A 20,423-nucleotide genomic window follows, 5' to 3' on the forward strand; every position below is an offset into this window, starting at 1 on the left:
GTTTTGTTATATCTGATGCGACCAAGTTTGTAGAGGGGGGATACTAATGGCCTTATGGCTTCTCTTAATAAATTTATATCTATCTATCTATCTATCTATCTACTTGCGTCGCGTCGTTTACGTTTGATATTCTACAGCTGTATCAAGAGTGCGTCATCTTCCCATTTATAATTACACCTATAACAAATTTTATTATCAACAAACAAACGTTAATTTCTCAACTGTAATTAATTTCCATTTGCTTTTCAAGTACCTGCATTCCCTGCATTAGTTTTTGTTTTGCGTAGTGTATAGGTAACCTGTGATTATTAATCGTAAGTACCTCTTCCTTTTCTTAAATAAGAATGTACGTATGTACCTATACCGTTGAGTGAAGATTTAATTACTCAATGCCTATACCCGTAGCATCCTTGGAACGTACCCTTTCTTTAGATTAGGCAAATTGCCTGCGTAATTATTTCGATTTAATTGCTTAGTTACAACAATCTATTTGTGTAGAAAATTTGAGCGTCAATTCGTTTTTGGGTCATCGTGCAAACGACCGGACGGGTGAATGAACGGACGGACGGCCGGTCGGGCGTTCAGACATTTTGATGTTATTAATAAAGCAGTTGCTCGTAATACTAACGCTACGCCTAATAATCTAAATGCGTATAATAGCCATCATTATGGACAACTAATGACAGCACGTGAATTCCACTGCATGACATCCACCAAACCAACCATAGGAATACCTACCAATTATAGAAACACGTGCTTAGGTATACAACGAAACCTTGAAGCTTGAAAACCTTACGATATCAATAACGAACATATTCCTATCTTTAAAAAAGGTGATGCCGACAATGAAAAAGTAGGGTAAACTGTAATCTTGCAAACACCTAACCATATATCTAACACTGTGCCCTAAACTCTACAGCAGCGTTTCTCAACCTTTCACCATTCGCGACCCAATTATCAAAACTAATTATTACCGCGCCCCCCTTACACAATAGCAAAGGGTGTGAGGGTGTGTGTGTGTGTGTAAAACATATATCAGTACATATATGGTGTAAAATAATGCACCTTGAGTTTCGGGTTCAGAATACCGAACATTCTCGACCGTCTATGCGCAAGTGTATACACTCTTCAATTTTGGTCAGTCTCAGTCGAGTTAGTGGTTCGGTCTGTGCTAAATTTATTGTGAATGCGTTTGTTGTAATTTGCGTGTTAATTGCAGTTCACCCTTTTAAAATATATATCGCCAACAGTAAATTTAAATTCATACAAAATCATGGATAAATTTTTAACTGGACGTAAGCGAACATTCGATACTAGTGAAGCATCAACAAGTGCACCGGCGAGAGGGGTTCCAAAAATAAAATCAAGGAAATATTCTCAAGAATACTTAAAATTTGGGTTTACTTGTACTGAAGTCAATGAAGAAGAGAGGCCATTGTGTGTCATTTGCCGCAAAACTTTAGCAGCTGATAGCATGAAACCAAATAAACTTAAAAGACATTTGGAAACGCTTCATAGTGAGTACGTTAACAAACCCCGTGAATTCTTCGAGTTAAAATTAAAAACCTATGGAAACGAAAAGGCATTTTTTAAAAAAACTTTGACTGTAAATGAAAAAGCCTTACTTGCCTCTTATAAAGTTTCGTATCAAATAGCCAGATGTAAGAAACCTCACACTATTGGCGAAGAACTTATTTTGCCAGCTGCAATTGAAATTGTAGAAACTATGTTTGGAGATACTTTTGCCAAAAAATTGGAGTCTATACCTCTATCAAATGATACGGTTGCACGTAGAATTGGTGATATGGCTGAAGATGTACAGCATCAGCTACGTGGGAAGTTGCGAGACAAGTTATTTTCAATTCAGCTTGATGAGGCAACAGATAGCAATAAAGATGCTCATCTTATTGCCTACGTTCGATTTAGTGATGGCATATCTGTAGTTGAAGAACTACTGTTCTGCAAACCCATAGAGCTCAAAGCAACAGCTCTCGCATTGTTTGCTGTCTTAAATGATTATATAATCGAGGCAAACATGGAGTGGAAGAATTGCGTCGGAGTATGCACCGATGGAGCTCGTTCAATGTCCGGAAGATTTGAAAGTATATAAGCCCTTGTAAAACAAAGATCTCCACTGTGCATCTGGACACATTGCATGATCCACCGAGAAGCTCTGGCATCCAAAGAAATGTCTCCTGGCCTGAATTTTGTGCTCACTACGGTTGTAACAGTAGTTAATTACATAAAAATGAGACCTTTGAAAACTAGAATCTTTTCTGCACTTTCTTAAGATATGGGTGCAGTACATTCAGCATTACTATTCTATTGCGAGGCAAGATGGTTATCACGTGGGAAATGTTTGCAACGTGTTTTTGAATTAAGACATGAAATCGCCATTTTTCTAGAAGAAGAAAACCGACCGGAAGCCGAGAAGTTTCGAGATGGCTTATTTCTAATGAAATTGAGCTACTTGGTCGACATATTTGAGAAACTAAATACCTTGAACCTTCAGCTCCAAGGAGCAAATACACATATATTGGATACGAGTGATAAAATTAATGCTTTTTGTAGAAAATTGGAATTGTGGAGCAAACATTTACAGCAAAAAAACCTGGAAATGTTTGCAAATGTAGATGAATTTATTAAAAATGACGAGGTTGAAGAACAACAGGTGAAAGTTGTCTTTATTACCATTGAAAATCATTTAGCGATGCTGACCAAAAATTTTAAAAAATATTTTCTTGCTGACGAAAAATTAATACTTAGTTACGAGTGGGTTAGGAATCCGTTTCAAGTTACTCCCGAAGCGCTCTCAATGGCAGAAGAAGAACTCTTCATAGACTTGACGGCAAACGCCGAAATCAAAAAACAGTTTGATACTAAATCTCTTTTTGAATTTTGGGCAGGCGTGAGCGATGAGTTTTCGGCAGTAAAACCAGAGCGTTTTGTATACTATTACCCAAAGGCCCAAGGGAGTCACTAGTAATTATTGTTTTTTACACTTAATATTGTTAACCTTATTTGTAACTTAGTATTGATAAATTTAATATGAAGTACCTATTAATACAGTCCTGTTCATAAGAGTACCTACTACGAGTATATCAGCGTTAATGTGTATTTTATTTTTAATTATGTCAGGATTTTGTTTTAATAAATTATTTAATGCAGTTAGTGTTTTTTTTTCTGATATGCTGCGCCCCCCATTAATGTTTACACGCCCCCTAGGGGGGCGCGCCCCACAGGTTGAGAAACGCTGCTCTACAGTAAGCAAAAAGTCGCTACGTCTAATAGATTTAAACAGGATGCGCAACTTGGAAATGCGCACCAAGGCAAAGTTTTCTTTTATTTTTTTTATTTTTATTTTATTATCCCTCTCCTGTTTTGGGTCCTCAACAGACATGCGCCCAATTACAGAGTGACCCGGATAATGCTATTTAGAGGTGACTCCGCAGAAGGTCTTAAGATGGTCTATACTACTCCGGTATTTACCTTACGAATTAGGAAAACTGCAGGAAAACCTAATTCGGAGTAGCCGGTAGAATGCTCGAAACTGGTCTAAGGTAATTTCCATCTCCGCCACAGATGAAAAATTCACCTCAACCCAGGTTCGAACACCCGACCTCCGGATTTATAACCCAATGCTCTTACCACTGAGCCATAAATTTGTTGTTGTTCTTATTGGTCCTCTTGTAATTCTGCATATCTCCTAGGAACGGGTGTCGCCACCTATTAATCCATCTCCTTTCAGAGAATATGTACCACGAATATTGATCGATTCCCTCTAATCCTACCTCCAGCAGTACCACAGACCTTCACAGCCCGACACCTAAAGTGGGCGGCTGTGGCTAATCCCTCAGATCCCCCTTCCCTGAGTCCTCGTGTTGATATGGTTCTCCTCATCGCCTTTGACGAATCGTGGAGTCAAATTTGGGAAATATCACTATGGGACCGTGGGAATGGAAGAAACTTAACACCGTTTTTTACCCGAAATAGTCATAGAATAACTGATGACGAAGACGACGATACTTTAATGTACCTAATGTACAGTTTGGATGAGGGCGATTAGCCAACGTCAATGGAAAAGTGTACTATACGCTCAACACAATCACCTAGAGTAAAGTGATGATAATCTAAAAAGTCAGGACTTACCACAAGGTCTTAAGTAATCAGGAAGTAAACAAAGTGGCGCAGAAGATACAGTTACAAAGTACATAGAAGGAATTTGTAAGCTTGAGGAATTGGAATATAAACAAAAAAATAGATTACGAAGAAATCCATAGTAAACTTCCGAATTATTGGCACTTTAAGAGGTTTTGTATATTTGAGAAAGGTTATCAAGCCTTCATGTTGTATATATTTCAATTGGAAGTATGTTTTTCTAATCCTTAAAGGTGTGAGTTTTAAAAACTGTAACCACTATCCAGATATACACCGTTGTTTAATGAATATTTATTAACAGGTAAAAAAATGAGCAAAGTTACAGTTATTGGCACTCTGGGCCAGTTGTTGGCATTCACTTTTTGCCGATTAAATTGTCACTCCCCACTTGTTGGCACTTACCTTTTTCCTGTCATGGGCACCGAGGAAATATAAGTATTCTTAGGTTGTTAGGTACATAGTAGGTAGGTAGATGTTTTTTTGACTATAATTTTGAAAAGTGGAAATGTTTAGGTAACCCTTAAGGTATAGGTACACAAAAATAACAATAAAGTAATGTATATTTATTTAAATGTAGGCATTTATTTCTTGTAACACGTCAAAGAAAAGAAGAAAAGGCAATTGGTAACTACAGTAATAATGGAAAATACGTATTTTTAACAATCGTGCATATTTATATCATTAGAAAAAATATTTCATTTCTCTAGGGCCTAGGCATTCCTTGCAATACAATGTTCCACACCTAAAGGACTCTGTATACAATTGTTTTGTTTTAAGACAAGATACATGGTAACTTCTGGTGCATGTTTTACACTTAATTAATGCCGATTTTAAGACTATTTATAATTTTAATACAGATGAAGCATATGCCCTTTTTCAATACTATGTTATTTCCACTAAAAGGCGAAACTAATTTGTTGCTTCTTTTGAGCGGTGATTGAAATTGAAACAATTTCCTAACATGGACATTAGATTTGACTACCCCGGACTCGTTTGTGATGACTTTGTTGAAAGGAGATTTAAAAAATGTATTTCCAGAATTGAAATATTAATATTGGCCGTGTATTTCTGATTGTTCTCCAAATGTCGCTACAAGATTTTTTTGGTCTATTTCTTGACTATAGGTTCCTTTCTGTTCTTGTTCTTTATTAGGTTGCAATTTTCTTCTTGGCAATTCTATTTGTCTTTTCTGTTTTATGTTTTCCTTGTTGTCTTCATGCGTTCTGTTTTTATCTGAAACCGCGTTTTTTCGTTTTTTATTTGTTTGTTTTTCTATCCTTTCTTGTTTTCTTTTTATTTTGTTAAGTTCTTCTTGTTTCTCACATTGTTCCTTTTCTTCTATCACCTTTTTGAAGCCACTAGAAGATATTACGAAGGGTTTATGCTTACTAACCTTCTTCCCTTTGCGCTCGGGAGTTTGGGCGGATGGTAGAAACTTATCAATTTTGGTATTACTATTTTCTTTGTTTGGAGATCTATTTACTATATGTTCATTATCATCTAGAACATTATCTTCTATCATTCTTATTTCCTCTATAATGTTACTGCTGTCATCAAAGACAATTGGCATATCTGCTATTTCTTACTCGGTGTATGACATATCATTGTTACTTAGCATCATCGTAAAAGACTGTGAGAAAATATGTGCATCGTCATTATAGTCTTTACCCATAAAATTGTTGTAAATTTTTCTCAAAATATGAAAATTTTCGTCTGTTGTAGAATCAAGGTTTTCTAATTCTTCACATTTTTCGTGGCCTATTAAATTTTTAATTAATTAAATTTGCTGTTTAAGTTCAACTTTGTCACGTGCGCAATAGTATATTGAAAGACAAGTGTTACAATGCGACCTATTGTAATACGACTATCTTGTGGCACGAGTGGCGTAGCGAAGCGGAGCCACGAGTGTCCACAAGATAGGAGTATTACAATAAAGCATTGTAACACGTGTTTTTCATACTATTTTTTTCTATTTCGGGGCTTTAATTTAATTAAAAAGTAATTATGAAAAACTACAGGAAACTTTAGAATTAATATGTCTTAAGTTGGCAACACCATTTACGTTGGCAAATTTTAAGTTGGCAGCGTAGATAAACACAACACTGACATTTGGAAACTTTAAATTCCGTGAATGTGTAATTTTTTACTCGTAGATAAATTTATTTATGGTGGATGTCTAAACTGCTGATTTGGAATGTATTAAGTTCTTCGTGTACTAAAAATCAAGGAAAACACATTCATTTTACGTACGTAATTTGATTTCACATCTGATGATTTGACGTTGACGTCTTGGCGAACTGCCAACTTAGAGATGAAAAGTTACCAAAAACAATGTTACAATGGAACTCATTGAAACACTGTTTTTGCCGAAAACAGTTGCACAAAATTCTCATTGTAACACCGAAATAGAAAAAATACTTTTTTTCACTGTTGACGATTTCGCGCACGTTGGCAAGAGCAACCTTACTTATTAATTAACCGTTTAAAAACCTAGTACTTCGCGTTTCGAAATTCGTCAGAAAAAGACAGGTTTTTTTGACAGTTGTAGAAAAATAGCTTTTTCATTATACCTGATTCACAATCTCCGTTTTAAACACTCAAATGCGTGCGAAAAAAGGCTTTTAAAACACACGTGCTATAAAGTTGCTAAGTAATGATACTTCAAGTATGACTTTTGAAACTGTCATTTGGTGCTGAAATAAAAAATCTTCCTAGGTCGCTTTCTGTAAATGTAGAACATTTCTTTGGCTTGTACCTATGCTTTTTTTTTTTTATTGCCTTTATTTTATAGTGGGCGGAGTGTTAGCAATTTGCTACTCTTCCCACTCAACCCACTATACAATCATAAACAGCCATGCCTTACCTGGGATTCGAACCCAGGACCCTTGTAGCCAAAGTTAGAGCTACTAACGTAAGCTCTTCTGAGCTACGCATTTGGTTGAAGCTTTCACAAACGCGCGTAATTTAGGGTATGCTTCCAAATCTGTTCCACTTTTTAATCGCAGCATTGTTTGAAGTTTTGTATGAAGGCACCAAAAAATAGAAAATCTAATCGCTTTGACATTTCCTTCATATATGCCAGCATTATCGATGCATTTAAGACTTTATTCGTAAGTAACTTCATATTCATCCATGGAAACAACTTTTCATATTCTTTATAATAGGCTTTACTGGATTTGGAATTTACACCTACCAACGTTTGTTTAGATTTTACAACAAGCGATTTAATGCACGGTGTATTATCTTTTTCAACAGAAATCGTTTTATTCACAAATACCATGATTTTTATAAGCAAACGTCAAGTGACATTTCCATGGCAATCGTGAAATTACGAACACCCAGCCAACTTAATTAGACATGTATTCGAGTATACCTAACGTCAATATGATTTCATTGTATTTCCTATTTTTAAATTATACTGCAGGTATAATAAAAAATACTATCAGATACACGCGCATAATTGATCTTTAAAGCACTTGCAACGTTAAAGGCACTCCGCTTCACGTCGTGCCATTAAACTCGTTGCGCGTGCTTTAAAGACTTGATTATTACACTTGTATCTTAATATACTGTTTGTAGACTGCTAACATAGGCAGTTCACCTTTTTTGCTGATTTCCTATGAATAACAGTATGGTGCTAATAATAGGAGTATTTACATCTGTGGTAATACCATTCATTGGCACCCTGATTTTATCTGAAATTATTCATTATAATGACGAAGAAAGCAACACAAATTAATTCTACATTATTATTTTAGTAAGTTTGACATTTAACAACTTCAAATGTTACTAATTATTAGATTTATTTAACATATTCTACAACAGTACTGCTTAACAAAATTGCAGTTTCTTACCTTTTTTCGGTTGAGTGAAATTGCGCATAATCAATTTTGACACAGTGAACTGCCACAGAATTCTTATTTTTGGCGCAAAATGTAGATAGGGGCCGATCATTGGTTAAGTGCCAATAATAGGCATTCTCATCGGAAGAAATTTCTGAGTTTGCAACCAGTCTTATTGGACTTTTTATTTGGTGAAATCAAAGTGAATTCCAATTAAATTTCATATTAAGGGAGTAGAACGATTTGTGTAGGGTCAAGAAGAACCAATAAGCTGTTTTTGCAGTACAAATTATCGAACCACTTAAATTTAAGAAAAATATTACCATTTCTCCTTAGTAATTACTCATGATCGTACTAGGTAGGAACTTCAAGTTTAAGTCATTTCATTAAAAATTACTATAGTCGAGGAAATGTATAATGAAGCATCCCAATATTTTCCGTGTTTGTTTTAAAGGTCAATCATTTCTGTCGTTGTTACTGAATTGGATGGTACAAACAACAAAGATACCCTTATTGTAGCTACTATTTCAGCTGATGGAGGTCCTCGCCAAAATAGTCCTAAGCTAACCTAAACGCAGTATCGCGCGTGTTTAATAGTGTAGACATTGTTGGAAGCTTATTTCGTCTAGAGCAGTCTCTGTGGAGAGAAGTACAACAATGCAATTTAACAGAGGATTATCTAAATAATGAAAATGTGCGCCAGCATGCCAACATGTTTTTATCTGAGTTGCGCACTGCCCAACCACTTTGGAGCCCATAGTGGACTACTGGGAAGATACTTAGATAGTAGGATGATTTCTGCGAAATCGACGTGGTGACCCTTGATTCGCAATTGCGAGTTGCAAATGGCCTTCCACCTACTAATTATTTTGTCGAAAGGTGGAGTCGTACTTTTCAACGCACTTTGAACTGTCACCATCCGTCTGTTTATAAACTTGATCGATCAATTTAAGAGAGAACAGGATCATGTTTAAATAGTACACAACCGCATAACCGCTGCTATTCAACTTCCGGAGTTTTCAAAACGGGGAGGTATGTGCAGATAAGTCGAAGACTGGAAGCACTGACCGAATATTATGACAATTCGGCTGTTATCAGAGGAATTTCGCATGATGGAGATATACCTAACATCATGGTGATTTTATTTTTGTGATTATTCATTGGTTTTCTGGTGTTGGGTTATTTTGGTTATTTGGGATATTTTGGGCGTACAGGATATTTTGCTTTGTATTTGGCTATTTTGACGGGGCCATTTTGACGGGCCTTGATTACGCAAAAGAAATTAAGTTACAATTTACCCGAGAAGGCGGAAAGCATAAACTACTTGAATTTAACACTAACCGAAAAAATTGGTGAAATCGAGAAAATGTACAGATAGCATTATGTAACTACAATTAAAATGATAAGGTTCTCTTAAAAAAACGAATTTAACAACAAACTCGACCCCGTGTGTGTGAACTGTTCGTAGTTTAATTTTCAGTGATACCGGTATAGGTTTAATGATTGAGAATTGGGGTAGCTGTTAAATAGTGAGCAATAGTAATATAATTAGTAGTAGTATAAGAAAAAACAAATGTTTTAGCAAAAACATTTTTTTTTTCTTTTCTTAGTACCTACACCAATACAGTGGTTACAATGCGTGAGTGCAGATTATGGCAATTATCAGAATGCTGAAAAAAACAGATATCGTTATCTTGTTGCCTGGCTTGGGAACGAAAGCGAAATAAGACAAATGCGTTGATTATTAGCGATCCTCGAAATCGTTTATAATTTTGTAGTACTGTCTGTCTGTCTGTCTGTCCGTCTCTGTCCGTGTGCACGATAACTTTGTTAAAACGTGGCATCGCTTTGAAAATTGATACACATTGTTCTTCAGGATATAAGAAAGGTCGCTACGCTACGTAAGCTAACTATGCCGATGAATTAAAAAATTGGGCATGCGCAATCCAACTTTTGTATTTGCGAAATCCCAATTTCTTATTTGTTAAGATATTCAAATGAAATTTTGTATGCAGACACCTCGAATAAAGTAAAATTAAAAATAAAAAAATTTGTTTTGCGCATGCGCAGTCGATTTTTGTTATTCGCTAAGATATTTAAATGAAATTCTGTATATAGGTACCTCGAATAAAAGTTAAACTAACGCAGAATCCAAAAATGTGTTTTGCGCATGCGCAATCCTAAATTTTATTTTTTAAGATATTTAACTGAAATGTTGTGTGTATGCACCTCGAATAGAAGTAAAACGAATGAAAAAATTTGTTTTACAAGCTATGCTGATCTGGTAGGAAAGAATCAACCCCTAGAGTGTGTTGTAAAAATAATGTTTGTGTGAAGGTCTCGAGGATCGTTTGGTATTCAGTTGTATCGGATTTGTTTTTACCAGATGGCGCATAGTTCAAGAATTTGATTATAAGGTCAAGACGTTGGTACATCTTTACCTAGGTACTTTTTAACGGTCGAATATACACAGTTATTATAAATAATTAATTGGGTTTCAACATGTTATATTTGTTCTCGTATTTGTTACAAGACTTATTACACTTAGAATAATCATGGTTACATAAAACGAAGCAGAAACTCTCCAAGTTTACATTACTGGAATCATATAATTCGTGCCTATTTAAAAATGACGAACTTCCACATCGCTGGATTGGGCGTATCGGTGCAGACTCTGTTCGCATGCCCCCAGCTCCGATCTAACGCCTAGCGACTTCTTCTTTTGGGGGTATGTTAAGGACTATGCTTATGTACAATCACTTCCAAGAACTTGACGAACTTAGAAGACATCGTTGCTGCTTTGCTAACAATAGACATGAAAATGTTACACAATGTGTGGTCTGATCGAGAATACCATTGGAATGTGTGTCGTGTGGCAAATGAGACACACATCGAACATTTGTAATTTGGGGAATAAACTTGGAGAATTTCTGCTTATTTTTATGTGTCAAGTGCAAAATATAACATTTTTAAACCCAATAAATTATTTACAGTAAGCCACAATTGATGCAGGCGGTAGTACTGTCATCAGCTAATGAGCTAAACCATAGTGCAGATTCTTTACACTGTGGCTAAACACATAACTTTACATTAGCACAATGCCATAATCAAAATTTCACAGGAATAGCAAACGTATACGAGCCTACATAGCAAAATACGACTTAATAATTAATTAATAAGACGCATAATGAATAAATGTTAAATTATCGCTTAATATGGTTGCAATTTTAATTAAGTATCGCTGTACTTTTTTTTTAATTAACCTGGTGCTTGCTTGCTTTTTGTTATGCTGGTGTATTCGTAAGCTTGACATCATTTACGTTGGGTATGTATTCGGGGTTTTTAAATACAAAGGCTTTACAAAAAAATGTGCTTAGTTTATCCTTTGCAAATCTGCATGAAATGAGAACAAACGCGAAAACCTGATTTTATTATGTAGGTATGCTTCAGTGTATTAATGTTTACAGGCCAACCCAGAACGCGGATTAAATGGGCAACGAAAAGAGTAATAAACTAGAACTGAATGAGTTAGGTGAGTACTTTTTTTTGTGGCAATTTTCGTTATTAATAGTCTGGAAACCTTGGTAAATGGTAGATCGTTTACCTGCCCAATTAACATTTATGTAATTGAAACAATCTCGGTTTTAGTGCAAAACGAAAGGAATGATGTGGATATCGTGGAAAAATTAATGGGTTCTATGGGGCGCTGGCAAGTTTGTATTTGTTTTGCATTAATGTTATGCAAAATTCCTATTGCATGGCATCAGCTAAGCGTTTTAATAATAGCTCCACCGATTGCATCGTTTTGTATTGACAATGTTACGGATACATGTTCTCCAAATTGCTCTGATATTGTATTTGATAGGTAAGTCGAACCAGAGACGATAGTGACACAAAGAACTAAGGCCGTTCGTCCACCGACGCGACGCAACTGCGATCCGACCGTTAATAAAATCACTTTACAATCGGAAATAAGTTGCTAATGCGTCTGACCCTGTATTTTATACAGTTTCTCGTCCACCAAGGCGACGGCAACGCAACTATCGCGCAACTCGTGCTCAACTGGTCGTATGGCGACGGGGAATGTCAGTTGCTTTATAATTGTAGTCGTATACGCACAGAGTAATTTTTGGGTCACTTTGATGGACGGAAAATGTATCGTTTATCGCCTACCGATTGTCGCAAGCAACTTTTTTATTGTTCGAATCGCAGTCGCGTTGCGTAGGTGGACGAACGGCCTTAGTGGTCGTAATATACCGTGTGTCATATTTTGATTGAAATGGCAGTGTATTTCAGGTGTTCTTAAAGAGTTTTCGCGACATTTTTGTGAAACTTTTTAAACATAAACTGAATCAAGCTAGCTTCGTTTGTTTCTGAGATACAATGAGAAACGAAAAGTTTGATTTTTTGAGAAGTTATCTTAAGCTGCTGCTGCTTATTTTAGATATTCTTACGGAGAATCCAGTGGCGTAGTAAACAAATGGACCACCGTTTCTGACATTCTGTCGAGTACAGAGATCTCGCTTATTAGCATAGATAGAGAGTTGGTTGATCCTCAAGTTAAGCATAAATAAAATCAATAAATAACATTTACCCTTTTTCTAAAGTTTCCTGAATATGCCGAAAAATAACATAATTGACGTTCTTGATTTTTGGGTTTAAAATCATTATTGGGGTGATATTTAAAAACTAAAAAGACTTTCTTAAGGAAACTCTTCCTATGCTTTTAGATGATGGAAATAAGGTCATCTAAAAGAAAAAATCCTGATTTCACAGTATAACATGTCTACCAAAAAATCAAAATAAGTGCAAAATTAAAAGAAAACATTTTGAGTGACATATCCACGAACAATCGAATTTCTTTAATAAAAAACCGAAATTCAACTTAGTTTTTCAATATCTCTCCAAATATCGCTTTTTAAAGCCAAAATTGCCATATTTAAGAAACTTTAGATATGGAGCAAATTTTGTTTCTTGATTATCTTTAGGCATAACTCCAGGATCATTTTTGTCCATTTAACCAACTCTCTGATCTATGCTATTAAGCGAGATCTCTGTACTCAGCAAATTTGATACAACCTGCATATTAACGTTAAAATTTTTTGCATTCTTTTTCTTGATTACATTGATATATTACAACATGTATTTTTTTTTAAATTTGAGCCATAAACCAAAAATACAAACCTTATCTTTACGGTTTTTAAATAGTAGGCCATGGATTCATGGAGATTTTGTTTTATTTATTGTATCCATGGTAACTAAGGCAGCCGATACCAGTCAATAAAAATGGATGAGAGTCATTTCAAAATTTTCAAAAATATTGTAAATTTGATTACGTCTTTTTTTATTACAGCTAATTACAATAAATTTATGACAGTCTTGAAATTGATTAATTTATAATGGTAAAAGTATTATTTATCACTTACACAGTTTACAACGGCCGCCGTTCTACTTGCTATGACTAACCTTTCATGGCGCCTCGATGTCTATGAAAATTTCTGGAACGTTCGCTACTACTACTACTATATGATCGCAATATATTATTAGGTATACAAAAAAATATATAATTTGTGATACATCAATGTAATCAGGAAAAAGATTCCAACAAATTGACTAAAGATATATAGGGTGTTGCATTATAAAATATCAACTTTTGCTAAAATCGCAAGTCTCTACTTATATAAAACGCGAGGTTTCTGTACTGAGCATGGTTTTTAATTATTATAAACCATGGCATCGACATGTTTTCTTTTTAAATGGGTGTAACATCCGCTAGAAAATAACGTATTTATTTTAGGTCTCTGTTTACTGAAACCATACAGTCTCAATGGAATTTGGTCTGCAATAAATCACAACTACCTCATGTTTCGCAAACGCTCGTGCTGCTGGGAGTCTTCATTGGAAACCTTGTATTTGGGATGATAGCAGACAAGTAAGTGAAAATGATAATAAAATAAAGTACCACTTCCATATAAATAGTAAAAACTGTAATTGTTAGCGCATTTCACTTGTGAAGAATGCTATGCTCAATTTTGTGCAGTATGCTTATTGTAAACGACAATACTCACGTTTATGACCTAAATTTTAAAATGGGTAGTACATATATTGAACAGAATTAGTGATACAAGCCAAATATTTTTTATTGGATGATATGGGTCATATGGGACCTGACCGAAGGTTTATTAAATAAAATATTTAAAAAAAACTGTCCACTTTAGAAAAATTTTGCGTGCATTTTTTTGTTCGTTTATGCTCTTTCCATTGATGTATAGTAAAGATATGGTTTCTATTCGAAAATTTCAAGATTTTGACCAAAAACCGATTGTCAACTTTGAACGATTATTCGAATTATTTTCGAATCACATTTGAAAATCAGACCAATAACATTTAATAGCGTGGATTTTTAGCTGCCCATTCGTGAAAAAAACATTTTGCTAAGTTGTCAGTGATATGACTAATTTACTGAACCTCTGAAACTGTGAAAAAATGTCAAATATCAAGCTACCAAACTTCGAAACCATGTCAGTTAGACATAGCATCATATTGACAAAATCATACTGATTTTTTATGAGGAATTTAAAATTGGCATAAGAAAAGACAGTGCCATTTGCAATAAAAAAGTTCCGATATCGTTCTGACACAACCGGAAAAGAGGCCATCTTGAAAATATGTTTAAATGATTTTTTTGGATCAATTATTCAAAAAAGGTAATGGGTCCCGAATTAAAATTCCAAACCGTTCCTGAGATACTTTTAATGGTCCACTTAAAAACACCACCCTGTAGAATCATGATAGAAAAAAGTGGGGCGGGGGGGCTACCTATACTTGAATCGCAAATGGTCTAACCTCGTCTGTTGAAAACCTCTTTACAATTCGGTCTTTTTTCGCTTATCTCGCACCGCACACTTTTATCGGAAACGTACGCGGTGATATCGCCAGACATACTTTCGTTCATGTTCTCTATGAAGCGAGACATGTCTAAATTTTCCTACGCTGAACAAAATACAAATACGAAAAAATACTTTTTTAGTTCTAAAGCGACTACCAAGGGGGAAAGAAGGATCATTGTCCATTCTACTGTGCAGCGGACCTTTTTGCATATAAGGAGGTGAAATCCCCCTTCTTAAAATAAAATGTTGACTTCTTAAGTGAACTCGAAAATTCTTTAGCAAAATAATTGACTGACCAACGGCTAGTTGATTACACAAATTCTACTATAAATGACTTACTGAAGATTTCTCCTTTTGTAATTCAAATCTACCCAATGGCGGCATTACTGGTAGAAATTCTAGCCAATGGTGGCTGAAATACATGTACACGACGCTAAGTTGCTAAGAGACGGCTGATTAGTGTTGGTGGCCACGGGTTTTTGAACTAACCAGAACTTAATATCAAATCTCATAACAAATATATGGTATCATTTGTTATAGTAGTTCACCTATAATATAATCATAAATGAACCGGCTGAAGGTTTTCTTTACTGAAATTGATACAAACTAACTTAAAATAAGAATCTGACTTTTTATCCATAAAAACCAATTCGAGTAGGGTTTTTAAATGGAAAAATGCAATACAAAAAAGCGTCAAGTTTTCCTTTCTGTTTGTTCTTACTTTAATCAATTATCATTTACGATGTTTTTCTTAAAGATTCAGACCTTTAATGCCAAATAAATGGAAAATAGTCCCTCATATAAGACGGTCCTTTTGCAGGAAACGACGTCGATACAAAGTTAGGTTGGAGACAATCCTACTTAAGTGATAATGAGTCAGGAAAAGGCAAACGAAACTGCAACTTGGCATAACTTCTTCAGTGAATTTTCACATGATGCAAATGTTCTCTGAACGTAGTTTTTTTAATGGTCAATCCTGGCATGTAAGAATTACGGGCAAGCTACAATTCATCACAAAGGTTTGGTGTTACGGGAAATCGAAACATTTGTTTATACTGTGTGTCTCAGGGAGAACGCACTATTGGGAGACGGCAATGTATTTTTTGTGAAGGATCCACGAGGTCTTTGGTATTTGAAGTTAGCGCCCAACGAACGTTATCGTGCTTACCTGATGCTAGAAGAAGAGTGGCAGATGTATGCGTCGTACCGTCGTACTTATTATTGCTGTAATATTCTGTAATAATTCGGTTTACAGAAGGTTATTGCCTCTGCCCAAAGATGCGAAATTTAACATAATTTAACATAATTTTCTTTTGTTTTTGTTTTTGTTTTTTTCATTCCTTTGTTGGTAGGTCGTTACTTAGTAGATGTTTGCTTGTTTATAATCAAAGTTGAACTCTGCTAATTGTTTTATTTCGCAGAATCTACGTGTAGTAATATATGCTTTATGTTTCTATGGATACAGGGGGAAGAACAGATAGTCTAATGGTTTATCTGACCCTGAACCTATTGATAATTGTGTAGGAACCAATTTTTCCTAATCAATAAAAACCATCTATTATTATTATTGTTATTATTATTTTGTAGCACTGCACTGATTTCTTTAAAAAATCGAAAATTTCTTGTAGCGCTTAATTAGTTTGTCCTTGATCACGTCTATATCTCCTTTATGCGACGGAAACGTAATTACTCATTAACTGTTATTAATTCCTCTTAATATCGCGGTAATCCGTACTTTTCACTCGTAATCACTGTTTAAATTGATTGAGCATTAAATTTTATCTGCATTTTCTTGTATGCACGACTGCATTCTGTATAACACTATACTAATAATAGTAAATAAAATGGATTGAAGCAGCGACAACTACAATTTATTCGAGGGATATTTAGTACACGGCAATTTTCTTCGATTTGTCTTGTGCTTTCGATTCGGTTAATCATGCTTTTGTGAAAGAAAAACTAGAATTCGTGGGAATCAGAGGAATACCTAATAAATGGATACTATCTTTCTTATCAACAGAAAATGATATGTGCAGGTTAATAACTATAAGAATTATCAAAATAATTTTGCAACTTTTGACTTCTTGCAAAAGAGATTGCTTGGTCTACCTTACTAATATGAGTAAGTTCCTATACCAAACAGTCACACACTTCACGATTTGCAATACAAGACAAGAAGTGCCCAAGTTCTTGCAAAAATTTGCAGGATAAAACAAGAATCGAAACCAGAAGTGACAGAAATAAATTTGCGAGAAGCAACAAGACAAGAAAGGGGAACATTTCTTGTCTTGTCTTGTCTTGCAAGGATCACTAGTCTTGTAATCAACAAGAATCAGAATCCAGTTTCCCTTGTTCAGATATGGACTAAAATCTTTGGGAAAAGTATAAGATCCTTTTTGTTTTAGATTTGGTCGTCGAAAGCCGCTAATAGCTGCCGTGGTAATTCAGTCAGTAGGAAGTATAGCAGCTGCATTCGTGCCATGGTTCTGGATTTTTTCCATTTGCAGGTTTATTGCTGCTTTAGGGACCGGTGGCATGATTGTGACCTCATTTGTTCTACTCATAGAGATTATAGGTAGGTGTAGGTACTAGATAACCTGGACCATTGTTTAAATATTATTTAAACAATGCCTGGACCCATTTTATTTATTAAGCACATCCCACATTCGCTTGGAACAGGCCCTTTGGCCTGCCAATAAAGTTCGTTGGATGATCACTTACGTTACAAACATGATATAGAAGAAATGTATTAATTAAGTACTATGTTTACTGGCAGATAGAGAAGGTCAGTTTAATACTCGCACATCCACAATCTGGTAATAAGACAATAGCTTTGTTTTATCCTGCATCCCTTGGATTGCGATATTATTTCTTCTTATCTCCCTTTCTGACTTATCGATTCTTCCTCCCGTTATACAACGCGATTTTACTTTTTAGACGCAGCCCATTTGGTAAAATACTTTCGAATTAAAAAGCTATTATGAATTCAGTTTTCAAAAATGTATGCCTTTAGCACTGTCTTACGGGGGCTTCTGATAGCGACTACTTATTGTAAAACTGTTTCAGGTTCGAAATGGAGAACACACATAGCAATACTATTCCAAATTCCGTTTGACTTAGGACAAGCATCTTTAGGGTTAATTGGATACTTTTTTCGCGATTGGCAACAAATACAGCTAGTTATATCCATCCCACCAATACTGCTGCTATCATACTACTGGATACTTCCTGAGTCTCCTAGATGGCTGCTTCTCAATAAAAAAGCTGAAGACGCGATTCATGTACTGAGAACAGCAGCTCGTTTTAACAAGGTACAACAACACACAATAGAATCAGACGTTGGCGTTACATTCGGAAACGGAAGAATGTTATCGTACAGAAGGGACGATTTTACGATATACTTCGATCAAGAATAATGAGAACAAGGACTATTTGTCTTTGGTGCAATTGTATAGCATCGGATTCTGCCTCTACGGTAATTCACAGTATGTGGGTCACCTTGGAGGTAATATGTTTGTTAATATCGCACTGTCGGCTATAATGCAGATACCTGGAACCTTGTCATCAGTATGGTTCATTCAACACTTCGGGCTGAGGTACACATTGATAGTTGGTAACTTTGCAACGGGTTGCTTATTTTTTCTTGTTGCTCTTATCCCACCACATTACAACTGGGTAAAAGTTGTGTTTGCTATCATGGTAATGTACACAATGTCGGTGTGCTTTTCAACGCTATACTTTTCATCGGGCCAGTTATTTCCTACAATTGTAAGAAATGTGGGGGTTTCTACATGTTTAATGACCGGAAGAATGGGTATGATGATTGCACCGTTCGTTGTTGGTTTAGGCCTGATTAAGATTTGGTTTCCTCCAGCAATTTTCAGTACCGCTGCTTTCATAGGTGCAGTGTCTGCTTATCATTTACCAAAAACTCGTAGTGTAAGCTTACCAGAGACTGTAGAAGAGGTTGAAGGATTAACGAATGAGTTAATAGAACGCAGAGCGTAAGCTGGATGAAATTTTAATTTGCATTATACCTTAAGCATTGTGTAAATAGCTATTATTTGGGGAATAGCAGGCAATTACCATTGTAATCATGTAATCTGTAAAAGTGATTGGAGTATTGCTATGCGCAGCTAAGTTGTAATTAGCAAATTGAATTGATCATAATTTTTGAAGGTAAAGTTAATTAGAATTAATGACCGTTTAAACATACATTTTTATATTATGCAAAAAACTCAATTACCTACCTACATCATAAGAGCTTCTACTTGGGAGTTGGTTCGGATTTGAAATCAAAATAAAATTCCTTGCAGGAAACGTACAGTTAATTGACAGGAGTAAGATCCAAACAAGCTGATATTTCATTCAATTTGTATTGCATTTAGCATATTGGAATTGAAACTCGAATAACTTAATGTCTCAGGGACTCCTCAACAATATATATCTAATAGTTTACATGTGTAATACAACAAAACAAAAATAAAGCAAACATTATTTTCTGTACTACCTACCTCTTAAGTCTTTTGAATATTATTTTTTTAGTACATACCATCCCTCTGTGATCGACATAAAAATTAAAATAGCAACCGCTGAGAAGGGACCATGGGAACGAAAAACAAAGTTTCGTGAATAATTCTGATGGATAAACGCTAGTATTGTATAATAGTATATCATATACCGCGGGACTGAAGTAGTACTTTTATCCCGAAGGTAAAGTTGCATTTACTTGAGGGATTAAGACCACTACTTCAGTCACAAGGTATATACGATATTTTTCGTACTTCCGAAACTGAAACACTTAAAGGGGTACCTAGTATACCCAAAATAAAAAAAATTGTAGAAGAAAATCTAAGAACAAAATTTCAAACCGGAGTTTTCTACGATGAGTAGTTTTCAAATTATTAACGATGAAAGTTTGAAAGACAGAACATGTGACGTCATCCCGACATCGTGGGTGCGGCGGCACGGGTCCAAGCAGTCCGAACGCGTCAGTTCTTTCATATTCTATTTCGATTTCTTTTGAAAAAAACAAGAAAACCTTACTGAAGTATCATCCGAACATATATCCTCATATATTTGTTAAATTTCTGTACCCAGCTCACATTGGATACCTATGCTTTCAGTAAGTGTTATTGGTTCCATTTGATTCAGTTCTTCTGTTTGATTGTGGCATATGTTTGATGTTGAACTGGTTTCTCCACTACGAAATTGATCGTTTACCCACAATAAGCAATCAGACACAATCTTACTTTCTTAGATAAGTTGAGTTGACTGACGTTTCATAGCTTTATTAGGACCTTTGTTTCCTGTGAGATGTAAAGAAGGAATTGCAGTATTGTCAGCCTTCTCAAAACTTTATGCTGAGGCACAGGGTCCTTGCCTTCTTGTATCTTCCAAAAAAATTATCATCTTTAAAGTGGACACTGCAAACGACGTGACTATATTATGATTCAGCGGTTTTTTCTACTTTTCCAGACGTTATTTCGACACGGCTCCTCCTTTTCTCGGGGAAAATTTGCAATGTAACATT

General features: G+C 35.3%; 2 protein-coding genes across 2 annotated transcripts; both read left to right on the forward strand.

Annotated features, from left to right (window-relative positions):
• The first annotated feature begins 236 nt into the window (after window positions 1-236).
• On the forward strand, window positions 237-19,403 carry LOC116164586 (organic cation transporter protein-like). The gene is given in 7 exon segments (XM_031478779.1): window positions 237-314; window positions 11,468-11,532; window positions 11,649-11,865; window positions 13,798-13,932; window positions 17,296-17,465; window positions 17,957-18,310; window positions 18,312-19,403. Coding segments are annotated over 6 exon segments (1,506 nt in total). The 5' UTR covers window positions 237-314; window positions 11,468-11,489; the 3' UTR covers window positions 18,899-19,403.
• LOC116163865 (zinc finger BED domain-containing protein 5-like) lies at window positions 1,274-2,110 on the forward strand. The gene has a single exon (XM_031477995.1). The coding sequence runs from the start codon at window positions 1,274-1,276 to the stop codon at window positions 2,108-2,110; it is 837 nt and encodes a 278-aa protein (XP_031333855.1).
• Window positions 19,404-20,423: the final 1,020 nt, after the last annotated feature.

This window comes from Photinus pyralis, unplaced genomic scaffold (genome assembly GCF_008802855.1).
Source record: "Photinus pyralis isolate 1611_PpyrPB1 unplaced genomic scaffold, Ppyr1.3 Ppyr1.4_LG2, whole genome shotgun sequence".
Classification (NCBI taxonomy): Eukaryota; Metazoa; Arthropoda; class Insecta; order Coleoptera; family Lampyridae; genus Photinus; species Photinus pyralis.

Excerpts from the sequence above, each read along its gene's own strand:
- LOC116163865 (XM_031477995.1), top strand. The coding sequence starts at position 1,274 with ATGGATAAATTTTTAACTGGACGTAAGCGAACATTCGATACTAGTGAA.